General features: G+C 35.2%; 1 protein-coding gene across 28 annotated transcripts in view; it reads right to left on the bottom strand.

The window, feature by feature from the left end:
- Positions 1 to 17,828, bottom strand: part of TRIP12 (thyroid hormone receptor interactor 12) — a 138,092-nt gene that overhangs the window by 57,487 nt on the left and 62,777 nt on the right. For all 28 annotated transcript variants that reach the window (XM_074314508.2, XM_074314592.2, XM_074314570.2 and 25 more), the window contains 3 exons: positions 9,612 to 9,717; positions 6,526 to 6,662; positions 649 to 732 (listed from right to left, as the gene is read on the bottom strand). In XM_074314508.2, coding sequence (XP_074170609.1) covers positions 649 to 732; positions 6,526 to 6,662; positions 9,612 to 9,717 — 327 coding nt within the window. The remainder of the gene's footprint in view (positions 1 to 648; positions 733 to 6,525; positions 6,663 to 9,611; positions 9,718 to 17,828) is intronic.

A 17,828-nucleotide genomic window follows, 5' to 3' on the forward strand; every position in this document is an offset into this window, starting at 1 on the left:
CCCCAATAAAGTCTGGTTCCCCTTCCCCAATAAAATCTTTAATTCCTTCAGAAACTTAAAAGCAATCTGAAAATGAGTTATAAATCATGTTTCTTGTAAGCCTCACATTGGAAGTCAACCATCTGAAGACGATAAAAATAACCATCCACTTGTAAAGAGCATATACATAAGGCTCCTTTTTAAAAAGCACTTATAACATTAAAATACCTGGAGTTTATGTATACACTTTACATTCATTTTGAAATAATCAATCAAGAATACAAAAGAACATGGCAAAAAAGGCACCCTACGAGATGCATGTTATTAGGTACCAGAGAACAATAGATTAAGCTACCTCCTTTGCCATCCTTAATTTATTACCAGCTACATATGCGACCATAATGAAGAAAAAATTTTAAAAATAAAAAATAAATATATAAGATTTCGTCTCGTTTTTACTAGATAAAATGATTTTGTCATAAAGTGAAGAGGCAGAAGATCATTTTCCAATTCCAAATCACCAAATCACCACTAAATAAGAAACTTACGGAGATACAGGTACTGCTAGATTATGTTCAAATAAGCTTATCTGAATTAATTTCAGCAGAGAACAGTAGTAATAGGCAGCCCAAGGTAATGGTTTCTTATAGAGCATAAAACTGTCTTTACCTTGTAATCGTCCCATCTCAGAATCATCTGATTCACTCTCCCCAGAGGTGGTCATGCCCACAGCCCCTGCAACAGAACTGGAGGCTTCAGAGAGGAATAAAAAAGGCACGGGTTAGGAAAGGAACATTTAAACTCACTATGTCTGGTTTATCATAAAAAAGAAGAGATTTACAGACTACAATAAATAAACACATTTAAATATGTCTGCCCATTGCACACTCAGCTGTTCTAGACTTCATCCTGTAGCTTTTATGAACAAAAAGATGGCTCAACTATTTCAGTGTTAAACGAGTATAAAAATACAACCGTTGCACTGAATTCATACATGGCTTTGACAGATTCCTCACGCCTTTAAAACTGTTCCTAAATTAAGCCTTGTCCTGAACTCCTCTACCAAAAAGGCAACTGAACATAACACTGCTAAAACCACTGATATTTAATAGACAATTAGTCACAAACATAACAGAAAGCAAAACTGGCATTTGGGGGAAGTATTCCCTGTAGATGTATGTGTGCCTTCCTCAGTTTGCTTTATTCCTAGACTGCAGTCTCGGTAAAAATCATTTATCTGTTTTCTTTCATTTCAAGAGTGTGCAAAGATTATACTCTTTTATTTCCAGGATAAAATATTGAAGATACACATTACGACTAATAGATGACTGTAAAACATTGCCATACAAAAGAGAGGGCTACGATGTCAAAACAAGTGTAGACTGAAGAGATCAGAGCAGAGGGATTCTACTACCAGAAATGCTAACCTGACCAATAATTAAGTCTAAGCAGACTGAGGTTTGTTCTGTCATGAATCTAACCAGGAGTTGAAACTCTATTCCTACAAAATTAGGTTTACCGTTCCTCTTCTCCATGTCTGTTGAGTCCTAAAGCATGTTTTTATACAGACAATTAATCTATGTATGACCACGTCACCCGCAATACCTTAAGCCCTATAAAATTGACAAATAATGACAGAGTGAAAACCAGGAAGAATATATGTCATTACTGTTTAAAGAAGCACTTGGGTAACAAGTGAATTTAAAGAGCTTTTCTGAAAAAAGAGATGCTAATACACCAGCTACCAGCTGTGTATTTTTGTAATGCTTTTTTTCTTCTTCACACCTCATTATTTTCTATCATTTCACTGGGACTTTTTAAAAAAAAAAATCACCGGAAAATGTAGGGTTTAGAACAGGAGTCAGCAAACTAGCCCACATGCCAAATCCAGTCCAGCACATCATTTTGTAAATAAAATGTTATTAGACTATAGCCAAACTCATTCACTTACATACTGCCCAAGGCTGCTTTCATGCTACACCCAACAGAGCTGAATAGTTCCAACAGAGCCCGTATAAAGCCAAAAACATTAACTATCTGGCCCTTGACAGAAAATGTTGCAACCCCAAGGTTTAGAGCTATAGAGTTAAATGCTTACATTTATGGTGAAGAAAAAGGAGATAAGCAATAACTATACTCCATAATGCATGCTACTTAGAGATGGCATTTATTAAACGCTTACTATGTTTCTATGTGTTTCCTCACAACCATACAAAAAGGCACTGCTGGTAAAGCTTTGTCATGTACATGAGAAAACTGAAGCCTGGTGACTTTGTGTGTACTTGCCTAAGGTCAGACAGCTAACAACAGATCAGAGACCTGAACCCAGGCAGACTGACTTCATAGGTTGTACTCTTAAGAGCTGAACTCTACGTATCAGCTCCTTAAATATATCTTCAGTACTAATTTTTAATTCAAATACAGCTGCTTCTTCACATATACATAAACCTTGTTAACAAATACTATTATCAGGGCCCAAGTACAACTGTATTTGTTCAAGTGGCTCTTAAACTTGCTTTAAACTCTTCCAGTGATATGGAAAGTAAATACAAAGTTTTGACAAATAAAATAGTTGGTTTTCTTAAAAGCACACTCTGGAACCACACAATTTTTAAGAAAAAAACAAAAATCACTTGCAAGGTAATGATGGTTTTTTTTGTTTGTTTGTTTATCATAAGGTCTACTGTTTCACATACTGAGAAATTCCAGTTTCACATACTGAGAAACTAAAGCACATTATATGTACTGGTTGTACACCTGAAACTAATACAATATTGTATGTCAACTGCAACTAAAAACAAAATTTTTTAAAAAGCACATTACACTGAAGAGCTACTGGTTTTACTTTAAAACATTCTACAGATCTACAACCTGTAATTTTAAAGGTTTAACTTTAAGTTACTTCTTAAACATCTTCTAATGACTTACATAATAATATCTCAAATTGCACTGCTACAAAGACCTCAACCATGACAAAACTTGGAAAAGCACATAATAAAAAGAGCTGCCAAGTCTATTAGAGTGAAGTCCCAAACTTAAGCGAGCCACAGAACCTCTACAAGGGGCAGGGATATTCTGGTTTTCAATGGAGATGGAGTACCTGTTTTGACAGAAATCAGTTACTGGACTCAAAGAAAGAGATCCTTTTGCCAGCCCTCTGATGGCAAGTATTTTAAGCATCTCTCTACTGTAGCTCCCTGTATACAAGCTTTTACAAAATGAGATAAACCAAACTAGCCTAGTCTATGGGTTGCTGTTTGTAAAGTCATGCAGGGAAGGAAATGTAATCACTCAATAAGAACTTGACCAAGTACTTCAGTCAAGACGTCAAACATTCTTGGGCAACATACATAAGACCTGTCTCCAGACACAAATATAAAACTAAGACAGACTATCAAGCAGAAAAAATCCAAAGCCAGATTTTAAGAGGTGTTAACCTTTTGTTTACTCTGGCATCTCTCCCATCTAGTCTTAGTGTATCTTTACAACACCATGTAAGATAGTTTCCAATAAACAGCTGAATGAAAATAGAGAAAATTTGTTGTTTAAATCAGAACACAAGAATTTTATTATAGAGCTCCAAGTTTTTATACTTGAATAAATACAGCCTCTTATGCAGAAAGCAAAGACAAAATATCAGAATGCTGAGAGAATTCCATTTTACTTGACAGGAACCACTAAGGGTTTACCAGATGCCTAAGTACAGGAGGCAACAGGAAGATTTTTTTTTTTTTTTTTTTAAAGAGTGTCGCAAAAACTTCTGAGCAAGGCCAGAAGAATGGCTATTAGGAATGTAATTATACCTTATATGCCTTGGTATTAGGTGATACGGTAGCAATCTGATTTGTAGTGGTACTGAACAAAGGTAATTAGGGAGAGAAAAATTTACACAACTGAGTTGCTTTCTTTTTACAATCTGACTCTGTTCTTTTCTTGTGAAAGTAAGACTCTCAGTGCAAAATGTAGGCGCCAGAACATCTTTCCTTACCATTTTATTGTTGCAGGGGTAAAGAATCCTTGATTCTCCACTTTAGTATCTCTATTATTTTCAAGCCTTATCAGTAATATGAAGGGGTGCATGGTTCTGATTAAGCCCAAAACTAAACCCCCAGCTCTTGAGATCAGGTGGGGAACACTTAACCTTCAACTTCAGGAGCTAGCATTTCTTCTGTGAAAAGCTCGAGCTGAGCTCCATCATAGCATACTTCAGGGTGACCAACATTAGTTATCATTATAAACACTGGCAAAACTGGCAAAGTCAGTGTGATGGTGTAAGCTAGTTTGCCAAAAATGGAGCAATACTTTACTATCTACATGTGAAAAAAGAAATAAGCTTATTTCAATGATTTCACTGAAGTAGGTCAGGAAGATCTGATCTTTAAAAATAACACTGAAAAAAATGAATATATAAATAACACTGAAGGGATTAAATCAATCTCTTTAAATTAGTAAAAACATTATTTTAAAATAAATGCTTCAAATGCAGGGAATCTTATGCCAACTGTGTAAGAGCCACCTAAGAATGGACACTTGCCAAAAGATGCTATGTTACCATCACTGATTTATATACTCTACACTAACTTAGATGGTTTTGTTTTTCCTTAAATTCCAGTTTCACATACTGAGAAACTAAAGCACATTATACGTACTGGTTGTACACCTGAAACTAATACAATATCGTATGTCAACTGCAATTAAAAACAAAATGTTTTAAAAAGCACATTGCACTGAAGAGCTTAATATAAAGCTAATACGTAACTGCCCCTTTCCCCAGAATTACTTTGGTGAGTCGGCAGAAGAATACCTGTAAGATTCAGCAGGGATCCAACCTCCAAAGTGTAATAAACATGCCACATACATCATTTACATAAACTTAGAAAATAGCTAGACCACACTGTGATTTCAAATATGAATGACAATGAAACACAGGTGAGTGTTTAGGAGGGCAATTTTACGAAACTAATCCCTGAAACTTTTATACCCTTAGGGAACAAAATTTTACACACTATCCCATCATTACACTCTCCAATTATATCCACATGAATTGAACAGACTTTTGTAACCTGAAGGAAGCAGGGCACAGCCATTATAAATGTGCCCTTCTTTTCTGAGACCTGAATTTGAGAGTCACACATCCCAGTTTGTAACCCAAAGCAAGCTTAACATTACATGCTTCAGGTTTTCCTCATTTATAAAATGAGGATAACCACACTCACACCTCAGCAGGATGTCTTGAATATTAAATGAGAATATATGTAAAGTGCTTAATACTGTGTCTGCAACACAGTGTGCATTCTATAACTGTTAGCTATTACAATTACTGTAGTAAGCCCACTTTAACAACACACTCGGCAGCTCCATTTCTGTCATCCATATGGGAATTGCCCCGCTTCCATAGTCAGACTTGAAATTAACATCACAACCCTGGAAAGGACAGGCTGTGTATCATTAAAAGCTTCAATGAGCTGTATGTGCAATCGACTGTATTTTCCCCCAAATCTACCATTTAATCCTTCAGCAAACTATTCTAGGGAAAAGGTAGAGGAAAAAGACCCCTCCCACCAGAATAGATGCTGTAAATTCACCAAGTAATGTATCATACAAAACTGGGAAAGTGGTAAAAATGTTAGGCTGTACAGAAAACTGAGAAAAAAGGCATAAAACATGGACAGTAGTGGGCAAACCAGAACTTTCCTGGCAAACTAGGACATAACAAGTGATCAACCACAGGCATTAAAGAAAACTAACACATATTTTAGTTTTCAACAATAGTATATGAAAAAGCTTTGTTCAAAATTAAGACATATATATGCCTACACCTAAACCTTATGTGTATCATCCTATTTTAAGGGCCTTATACCCATGTTCATAATGATGAATTGTAACATTTTTGTATCAGATCTTAATGCTAGTGAGAAATGTTAATGACAAGCTATATTTTTAAAAATGTTAGCCTCAATTAACAGTTGAAGTATTAACCTTCTTTTGGTATTGGCAATGGATATATATTTAAAGTGGGGGAGGGGAGGCTTAATTTTTTACTGTGCTAAGACATCAGGAATAAAAATAAGTCCATAAAAACATAAATAGTATTCTTAAAGTTGCTTAAGATTCAGAATGAGTATTTTTTTTTTTAGGAATTACAACATTCTAAATTAAAATTTACACATGTATGAAGCAAATTATGCCATATCCTTACATTTTTATGAATTTCAATTCTTTCAAACAATCAATGGGCAACTATTATATGTATTCATCAATACATAAGCTTACACAGAAACTTACTCCATCCTAAAAGCCCTCTGATTGTTAATTAGCACACATGTGGATATAAAAAAGGATTGAACAACAACAAATGAATCCAACTATTCAAAAAACCAAACCTACAAAGTGAAACTAAAGAGAACAGAAAGTTCATTTGATGGTAACATCTAATATATTTCTGACCCTCTTTCATTACATTTGGCATACTTAAAAAGTAATTAATCTCTAAATAAACCTGCAAGATACATGAATGCATTTTTGGACTAAGAAATGCCAAGCTACCTGCAGCTCCTTGGGGAGTTTCGTCTGTCCGTGCAGCTGAAGAATTTACGGTCTCCTGGTTGCTCTCAGGGTCTGCCATTTTCTCCTGTCGACGAGCTTCAGCTGCTCCTCTTTTGCCCAGGCCAGAGCCTCGCCGACTACAACAGAAAAATGCCATCATAGGCAGCACTACCAGTGACCAGGAGCAATGAACACACAGCACAAAGCTCCAATGCATGGAGCACAAAGCCAGTTTCTTCTTTTTACATAAAAATTGTTGCAGAAAATCACTATGGGTAACAACCAAGACTTTGTATATTTAAAATTCTTACAAGTTATATCACATTCACAATACAAGCTTTTGTGTTTCTATGAGCTGTTGTCATCCTTACAGACAGAAATGATTTTTAAACACTTCGAACTAAAGGGAAAAGAGATTCCTTCTACAGAGACAATTCATTTACAATAGATCCCTACTTCCAGGGTAGATCGTGGATCAATATACAGACTTTCATATTGATACTTGACAAATAGGGAATGGGTAGGGCAGAGAAGGTGGGAAACATTTGTACCATCTAAGTTCCAGACTACCTAAATCATCAGAAAACAGCTATCCTAATAATGGAACGTAAGCTCCATCCTCTAAAATAAAGAATTAATGATTTAATATCTATAAATAAATAACAGATGACATTTGGGAAGACACTTGTTTAAGGTTAAGGCACAGTATAAGATACAAAAAAAAAAGAATGACCAGTCATTTCTCCTGAAGCAAATTACACTATATTGATGATGTATTTTTTTCTATTTTAATAGAGAAATCAGTAAACAAATCAGATAAAAACAAAGACTCCCAAATTACTACTATTTGACATTGTTTAAACAGCAGTACCCCAAATTACCTTAGGAAATGCAAAAACCTACTGCTAAAGTGTTTCAAACTAAAGTCAAACTACAGTGAAATTAGATGCTGCCGAAGGAACAAGAAAGAAGCCGACATGTAGGTAACAGCTCTGAATTACTAAAGAATGTACTAGAAGAGTTTGTTCTTCCAAGTAGTAAAAAATTCTCCCTAAACAGGAATTTATTTCTTTCCCAGGGAAAACAGTTCATTCCAAACCCAATTTACCTGGCTAAAAATTAATGTGATTCAAATTAATTCATTTATTTAACATTTAATTTGCACCAACTATGTGACACACACTGTACTAAACACTGGTTGTGCCTTCAAGGAGTGTTAGTCTAAACAGAGACAAAGACACAGCTATAGTAGACTATAAAAGTAATTAGTTGAGGAATCTCAACTAATTCCGAAAAAGTTTGAGATGAAGAGCATCCGGGCAGGTGGGCCAGACAGCGCAGGCACAGCAAGACCATGTACACAGGAAGTGATTTCATGTGCACTAAGAAATTGGCCATGAGCAGGAGAAAAGGAGGCTGCAGAGAAAGACAAGATACTAGGTTACCTGACTTCACATACAGCTTAAAATTCATTTTCAACCACAGTAAATTCAGTTTATGTCTCAGATTATAAACCTTACGTAAAATGGTTTCAAAATTTGGCCCAAAGTAGAACAAAAGCTCCGAAGAACTAAGAAATTTTCTCAGAGGTCCTGGTAAAAGTACACCCACACTTGTAACAGATACTGCAGGTTCGGTTCCAGATCACCACAATAAAGTGAATATCGCAATAAAGCAAGTCCCAGGAATTTTTGGTTTCCCACGACACATAAAAGTTATGTTTATACTATACTGCAAACTATTAAGTGCGCAATAGCATTATGTCTAAAAAAACAATGTACATAATCTTAATTCAAAAATACTTTATTGTAAAACACTCTACTATCTGATCCTTCAGCAAGTTGTAACCTTTTTATAACTGGTAGAGGGTCTTACCTTCAACTTGTAAAAAACACAGTATCTACAAAGCGCAATAAAAGCAAACTGCTGATACAATGAGGTACGGCCTGTATTGCCAAGAAACCTCAAAACCAACAGGTGTACTAGTAACTCTAGATATTTTAAACAATCCAGACAGAACTAGAAAATAAGTGGAAAAGTAGATTAAAGTGGTCACGGTCCTTTAGCTATGACTTATCGGCAACAAGTCATACTGTTTATGTCACCGTCACTACTGTACCCATTACCAACAGCAGACAGTCGATCACTTTAGAGAAGAACCAAAAGTGCTAAAATGTTTCTACTTACCTGAGTTAGAGGAGAGTTAAGGCAAACTAAAATCATTCGCCCCATCACTGGGTTTTGGCACATGTGGTAGAGAACAAGCTACACATAAATGAAAGAAAAATCCTACATGGCTGCAAATAATTAGCAGCACAAGAGCACTTGATCAACTCAAGCCTGAAAATCTGAGATGAAATTCCAAGAAAAAGATTTTTAACTTTAACCTAAGATTCTCAACTATTTAATAAAAGTATGTGAAATAATAACACTGTATCACATCAAAGGTAGTCGATTTTCTGAAAACAAACTCCAAAACAACAACTGAGAGAAATGGAAATTAGAGACGTGAAAGAATACAAACAAAACCTACATTTTTCCTTGCAGGACAAGTGATGTAATACAAAATGAAAATTAAGTACATCTCTCCCCATCACCCATTAAACTCAGTAACTGGTGCCAACACTTTTAGAGAAACTAATTAGGCAATATTGTGGCCATTAAAACAGGCATTCCTTTAGATTTATTAATCACACTATTGCGAAACTTAGCTACCTTAAACCAAAATAACCCAAATCCAAATCTGCATAAAGAAGCTCATTAGAGAGATACTAGGCAAACTGGAATTCCAAAAACAACCAATGTCTAACTATTGGCAATAACTGTGAAAATAATGTAGCAATAGACAAAAGGTAGAGGATAAAAGTGACAAAAAAAGTCTGAGCAAAACTTAGCAAAAACATGTAAATAAACATTGGGAAAGAATTCACAAAAATACTACTTATATTAGAATAAATTTCTTTATTCAATATTCAAGTGAAAATTTTTATAATTTTTTTAAAACTTACAAAGTTAAGGATTTTGATGAAAGCTAAACACAGATAATGGACTAATCATACACAGGAAAAACCCAAGTCATTTATTACCTGGCACTAGCACAGGAGCCCGTGGTCTTTTGGCGTGTGCTCCGCCTCAAACTGGGGAGCTCAGCAGGTGGGGATTCACTGCGCTTCTTGGTAGATTTCCTTAAACCTATACATGTGAAATGCAGAAGTAAAGTTTTTAAAAAGAGAAGTTAAATTAAAAATTACAAAATTCTTCATGTCATCATCCTGGTCAAAAGACCACCCTATCTTCCCAGGGCCACCATCGCCGTCTGCGAGGTTCACTTCCAGAGTTAGCCTTTACTACTCACCTGTCCCCAGTGGACAACTTAATGTGGTTCTTGGCACTGCTGTTCAGGATAAATCTCACGTTGGCCCAGCCTCAAGTTATCCTACACCATGAATGACAGTCTCTCTTCTCTCAGACCATCCCCTTTAAAAGTTCCTACCACATTTCTACTCCTCTACTACTTTGCTCCACTAACTAAAGCCAAGAGAATTTTTTGTATATGTTATATTTCAGAACTTTACTAAATTTATCATTTAGCACTTCACTGTCTTTCCACTATCCCATTTCACCTGGTTTATACATAAGGCTATGAAAACAAAATACTTTTTCTTTACATCACCCCATCAGCAAGGAATATGAACTTGAGCTATCGTTATTAGAATGTCCAATTCACAGTATAATTAGGGAGGGAGTCCATCAAGCACACTTTACATGTTATTCTGGAAGCTAACGAATACCTTTATAGAGGTGATAAATTCTAAAAAGGTATAACAATTAAATAAAGTTTATTACTACTTTATGGACAATGGGGAAGCCATCAGAGCATCCATCTTCCCCAAACAATGTTATCACACATGACGACATACTGGGCAAGTGTCCTCTATCTAAACAATGGTCTCCAACAATGAAAGGCCTCCAAAGTCAACAAGCATATTTCCATTAGAACTGTGGCATCATCTTAAATAGATGTTAACTTTTGCAGACCAATTATACAATAACAATTCTCCAGATCACTGGGCTTTTTCCTAGGAAGTTGTCATTTTTGAGTACTTCAACTGCTTTAAAGTATAAAGAAAAAATTATTTACTCTTGATTTTGTTAAAAACACCAATAAAGGGTCTGGGAAAGAGGGGGTAAAGATTCTAAATATCTTCTTGACCTTTTAGACTCAATTTAAAACTTCAAGTTCATTCAACCTGGGATGGTACTTATCAATACACATATAATGAAAGTTGCCAAGTGAAGAACAACTTATTCAAGAACCTTTAAAGAGAGAACAGAAGCTATAAAAAAAATGTTGTTTACACAGACATTACCATTTAGAAAACTAAACCATACCTTTCAGGCTTTCCCCTCCCCAAAATAACCTCTGTGAAAGATTATCTATATTCCTCAAACTAGTATAAAAGGATGAAAGAATAAAACTATGAGTGAGGAAAGAAGATTGGCCTCGGGGTTTAAGTTTCTATTTTTAGTTTTAGGTTAATTTTCTATATAGTATATTGCCAGAATTATCTGATGTGATCACAAATCTATGCCTAATATTCTCTACTATTTTATCTTTGCCTGGACACACAGTCCAATAACCTGGAAGACTGGACATGGCACATGGACAGATTATAAAGCTAGCTGAATGTATTTAGCTAATGAATATCACTATTTTTTAAATATTTTTTAAAATTCAGAAATTATATTTAAATATTTCAGAAAATATAAATTATCCCTATATTTCTATCTGAATTGTGTGACTATGAGACTAGACTAAAAATGTACAATTTAAAGACACAGAAAAAAACATGAACGTACATTACATTAAAACACTGCAAAAAACCAAGTGCATTCACTTAGAAAGCACTTTAAAAACCTTGTATTACTGTCAGTAACTTAGTTCACGTAACATTGAAGTGTCTTCATACATGCTATGATATAGTAATTGACCTTAGCACAAATTTTTACATGTATTCAGTGCCATTCAAAAACAAAAAATTTCAACTTAATGTACTGTGGACTACTGCTATATTGCTAACTTGAGGTTGACAGTATACTTTTTGACCAAACCACTTTTTTACACGTCACTACTCATGACCTATTTAAGACTTTGGTGTTTAACTTTCTTTGAAACAACTTTATGCAAATATAATACCCCTATGGTAAAATGTACTCATTTTAAGTGCATGGGGTTCAATGAGTGACAAATGTATTCACCCATATAACGAACACCACAATCAAGACACAGACCATCTCCATCACGCGAAAGCCTTTGTGCCCTCACAGTTAATCTCCTCTCCAACACCATCAGGCCCCTGGCAACTACTACCGATCCGCTATTTGGTCGCTACTTCCTATTCTAGAATTCCATGTAAATGCAATCATTGTGTTTTGGAGATAAATTCATGTTGTTGAGCATATTAGTAGTCTGTTTCTTTTTACTGCGGAGCGGTATTCCTTTGTGTGGATGTGCACAATCTCTTTATCCATCCTTGGTGTTAGAACTTTAAGAGAACTATACAAAGTTGTTAAAGAAGTAGGGCAGAGAAGAACCAAACAGGAAACAGAAAAACATTAATAACTCATGTCATAAGCATACTACAGTGTAAAATGACTGTTAGGCTATGACATAACTCCACCTAGAAGAGATAACCCCAAATATGTTGTCATCTGAAAGGCAATCCCCTAGTTAAGGAGCTGCCACGTACAAGGCTGTTTCGTGGAAAAGAGGTTTCACTACTTGTAACAGTAGCTGAGCCCAGAATGGGAGACAAAACTAACTTTTATGTAGTCTGCTCCAAAAACTGAAAAGGGAAAATCTCACATGTGGTGAACATTGGTAATTAGAAACTTACTGGCATTTCTAAACAAATCAAGTCAATCCTTAGAACTATATAAATTCTGGGAAAAAGGAAAATTGTAGCTGAAACAGTTTGGTAAATCAAGTACTTTCTAGAAAGTAGGGATACCTTAACCTTCTTTTTCAGCCATGCAGCAAATTGACGATGCTAGAATGTACTATCTTCACAATTTTACACTGCCAATGGAGTTTTTTAAAAAAGCATTTCCAGATATAAAGTTATGACAATTCTTATTTTTCATACACAATAATATTAACTGACTTGCTTAAAGGTGCATAAACCAGCCAACCATATAATTCCCAAGCTTATTTTGAATCAGAACAAAGTACTACACGTTCAATACAATACACTTCTGGCAAAGTATTAAAATTTTGCTTTACTTGTTTAGAAAACTTTAAAAACTCTTTATAAAAATACAGTATTTTTGTAGAATTAAAAGGTATTTCCTTCATTCTACTGGTGAAAGAAGGAGTATTTTAATAGAAGAGGAAACGTGGTAATTGTAAACCTACAACCTGCTGAAAACCAATTAAAACACATGTGCATGGGGAACACACACACTTACATAACACACCCCTTTCCCAGGCTCTGTAATGCAACATAACTGCATTTATCATTTATTTTTATGATGCCACTCTGAGAAGCAACAAGAATATCACTGGTCAGATCAATATATTCTTATCCACAAAGCCTTGTGTGTGACGAAGTTAGGTATATATGTAGACATTATTAATCAAAGCTCTTGACCTTATTGCTATAATATATGTTATTTGTTCCTACAAATATATTCCTAGAATATTTATTCCTTTGGATAAAGGTGAAACTGGCAGTATTATTCTCTTAAAAGTCCAGTTTGATTTGTTCTTCTACAATATAGGTAGATCTTACTCTTTTCTGTTTTTTTCTTTTTAACAAGTATTCCTAACCCCAAACTAGTTTACTCAAAATCCAGGGCTTCATATTTTAAAAAATGAGTCCTCTGGCAAAGTATGACATTTGAAATGTGAAATAATTAAACCTCTTATATATCTAATTATAAGCTTGGATTTTTAAATACAAACATTTAAAAAGAACCAGCAGATTGAGGGCCTTAGATATTTTACCTTCTGGACCCGTTATTATTATGAAAAGATGTTCTTGGGTATCTTCTACTTGTTAACTGATTTTTCATTTCTACTTGAAATTTTAAGAAGTACTTCTCATTGCATTATATAGCTGTGAAATGATTTCAATTTTGTCACTGTGCAAAGGAAATGAGCCTAGTAACATGGGCTGCCTACTTCACTACCAGTCACCATAGGTGGACAATTCCAATTCTTGGAAAAGTTAGGTTTCCCCTCTTAATTGTGTTAAGTTACTTTTAAAGTAGCAACAAACAACTGTGTGATACATATTCGCTGTCCTTTTATTCTACTTTTAATTCTTATATGATCTGTCATAGGTGTGCTAATCTTTAATATGGTATATACACATATAGCAGACTTATTACAATGAATATATAGCCCCCCACCCCATCACATGATTCTAAAGGAATTATTAGCAACTCTTTTTCTGAGCATCCTGCTTTTTTTTTTTAAGGAGGGTGCAGCTCACAGTGGCCCATACGGGGATGGAACTGGCAGCCTTGGTGTTATCAACGCTACGCTCTAACCAACTGAGCTAATCAGCCACCCCAAAGTTTTTTCTGTTTTTCGTTTATTTCACCCTGCTTTTTTTTTGTTTTTTTAATTCTCTGGGGAGCTATCTCCTACCCCTTCTCCACTGGGTACTGATGGAACTGTTAATCAGTTTACTCCTACTGTAAGAGTGGGACTCGAATTGGCCAGACTATTTCAATCATCTCCAATTACAACTCCAGGGTGGCGGGACGGCTCAGTCAGTTAGATCACGAGTTCTCAGCAACAATTGCCGGTTCAATTCCAGCATGGGATGGTGGGCTGCACCCCCTGCAAGTAAAGATTGAAAATGGCAACTGGACTTGGAGCTGAGCTGCGCCCTCCACAACTAGACTGAAAGACAACGACTTGGAGCTGACGGACCCTAGGGAAACATACTGCTCCCCAATATCCCCCAATAAAAAAATAAAAAATAAAAAAAACTCCACAACCACCATCCTCTTCCCTCTACCATAGTGATTTGTTCAAGGATAGGCATATGACCCAAGGAGAAATAAGGGACTTTCCTACAGTCTGACCTATAAATGACTGGATAGTATCTTCGGGAAGTAAAGGAATGAGGGGGGTCATAAGTCACAAGGATTGGATTGGAAAAGGCCATCTTCATTTCAGCTCCTGGATCCATGCCTGAAGCTAGCTGACTTTTTGGCTTTACCAATCATGTCAGCTGATTTCCATTCAATTTTGATTGAATGTCCATCACATATAAACCCAAATCTTCTGACTATAAGTCATTACTGTATGAAATTTTTTTATTCTAGAGTAAGTGTCAATGAACTACAGACTGTGGGTCAACTCTGGCTGGCGGCCTGCTTTTGTAGCCAACTAGCTAAGAATGTTTTTTACACTTTTAGAGTTATAATAAAAAATAAATGAAGAAGATATGACAAAGACTGCATGTGGTCAGTAAAGTGTAAAATATTTACTACATAGCAGTTCCAGAAAATGTTTACTGCCCTGGACTTTGAGGAGAAAAAGGAATAACAGTAAAAATACTCACCTAAATTTTGAAAAGCAGTCAAAAATTTAAAGGAAAAAACCTCTCCAAAACAAAATAAATCTCTTTATGTTTTGGAAAGAAAAACAGAAACTGAGCTAATAATAAAAGTTTCAGTATTAATTTCTCCAGAATATTAAGTATCTTGATTTTTTAACTTATAGTTTTTGTTATATTCCTGCAGAAAGTAAATACATTTCCATTTTAAAATGGAGGAGATAAACCAATGCGTAAGGTACACAAACCGATACTTTAAACAAGGGCAAATATCCACAAAAAAATTGCTATAATTCATTTACATATATGTGTCAAAGGATGACTATGATTATCTTTAAAAGACAAATCTCCAATTTTTTATAAACTAAAAAGAGCTAGTAATTAGTTACTTTAAGTATCCATTTATTTACAATGTCAAATCTATTTCAAAGAGTTTTCAGAACCACTTTTTTCCTTCATAAAAGGGAAAAAAAGCACCAAATAACATAACTACTGCCACACAAGAGCAGTTAAATTTAGAATCATGTGATGCGGCCATTTTGCTACTGGAAAAATTGTACCTAATAAAGAGAATCAATTAACAATGGGTATAGTTTCAGTGACCAGCTCTTGATTCCCTCAGCCAGCACAGAATCTTGAGAACCTGGTATAACTTGGTATTGTTGTATGTCAATTTTTCAAGTTTATACATCTTTATTAATGGCTACTTTGCTTAAGTAAATTCAAAAAATGAAAAATAACCTATCATATAAAAAGGGATCATAGATGTTTATTCCAAAATCACTCTGTAGGAATAAAAGAGAAGTTTTGCAGATGACAGTGAGGTAAATCCAAAATGGAATTTTCTAACTCAAATTTTTGTTTCCTAGTCAATGCACAGCAATTTCATGCACTGATCTGGCAATATGAATTTAAAACATTAGAAATGAGCAAATATATTCACCTAAGCATTATTATTTATAATAAGAAACAGGAAAAGAGCTAAATCTCCAATAAAAAATGGGTAGGGGCGGCCAGACGGCTCAGCTGGTTAGAGTGCGAGCTCTCAATAACAAGGTTGCTGGTTCAATTCCCGCATGGGATGGTGGGCTGTGCCCCCTGCAACTAAGATTGAAAAAAATGGCGACTGGACTTGGAGCTGAGCTGTGCCCTCCACAACTATATTGAAGGACAATGACTTGATGGGTCCTGGAGAAACACACTGTTCCCCAATATTCCCCAATTTAAAAAAAAGTTACATAAACATCAGTATGATAATAAAAAACTGCAGGAAGACAGTGTTAGTTAATGAGAATGTGAATAAACTGGCATTTTTACCCTGGTAGTGGGAATGTAAATTTATTTTAGGGGGCAATTTAAAATGTACATCAATATTTAAAAAGAATATAACCAGTGACCTAACAAGGAAATAATGATGTAAATTACAAAACTATAGTTAATTTAAAAATTTAGAAGACTATAAATGCCATTAGTGGAGAATGGGCTAAACTAAGGTATATCCATACACAGACATTAAAAATGATATAATTTATAGTGTTGTTGTTTTTTTTAAAAGAAAAAGATCTATTAATAAGAGTTTTGCCAGATAAAGCACTTTTGGTTTCTTCATATCTAAACCATGGATACTACCTCATTCTGACATTGTGAGGATGAAATTTAATGTACATGAAAGTGTCTAGTATGGAGTCTAGGCTTATAATAGACACACAAAAACCAATACCTGTCACTTACAAGCTCCTTCTTTTGAAAAAGTATTTGCATATACATAGAGAAGTGTCTGCCTCATAAGTAAAGACAGAATGTTGAACACACAAGCATTTACTTCTGTCCTCTCATGAAACTCTACTAAAATAGCATTAAAAGAATCTGAGGCCTAAGTCCACCAGGATAGGAAGAATGGGAGACCACTCTTACAACACAATTTTAGAAGATGAAAAGCAGAAATTCCAGTGCTAAGTGCACTGGAAAATCCAGAAAAGTGAAGGTAGAAAACTACCAATTAGAATTGACACTCAGAATCCAACAAAGGTTCAGGAATTGATGGTCCAGGTACACTGGACAGACTTCAGAGTTAAAACTGAGGATTACTTGATGGGCTGTTTATGAAGCAGTCATATCCCCTCCCCCAAATGCACAGCTGAGGCAGGAAAACACAAGCCTTTATTCTTTAGAAAGTATTAGGTTGATGCAAAAATAACTGTGGTTTAAAAGGTTGAAAATAACTGCAAAAACCACAATTACTTTTGTACCAACCTAACATAAAATAAAGAAATTTTTAATTCAAGTACACAGTTGCAAATAGGTTCACCATACCAAAAATGAGAGGAGAGAGGGGATCAAGTATCCCCTCTTGAGACACAATGGATGACATATGGCTTCTTTCCTAGGCCTCTTCTCCAGCTCAGTCCACAGAACTCTGGAGGCCTTCACCTCCAGGAAGGATTCTGAAAGAATGTTCCCTGTGGAATTTTACCAGCTAAAGAAAAAAGATCTAAAAATAATGACAGAGGAGGTTTCATAATGAATAGCCCTACCAGTGCACTAGAGAGTGAATCTCAGTCAAATCTCATCTATGTGCTGAGAGCTTACAAATTAGATTTTTGGTCTCCCTACACTGAGCATGAGGAACTAACCAGGAATTACCAGAATCTGAGGAAAATTCTTAGCATGAAAGCCAAAATTAAACCAAACCCAACCTCCCCCCACACACACAAAAATACAACATAAGAG

The sequence above is a fragment of the Rhinolophus sinicus genome, chromosome 17 (genome assembly GCF_057876585.1).
Source record: "Rhinolophus sinicus isolate RSI-liver-muscle chromosome 17, RSI-T2T, whole genome shotgun sequence".
Classification (NCBI taxonomy): Eukaryota; Metazoa; Chordata; class Mammalia; order Chiroptera; family Rhinolophidae; genus Rhinolophus; species Rhinolophus sinicus.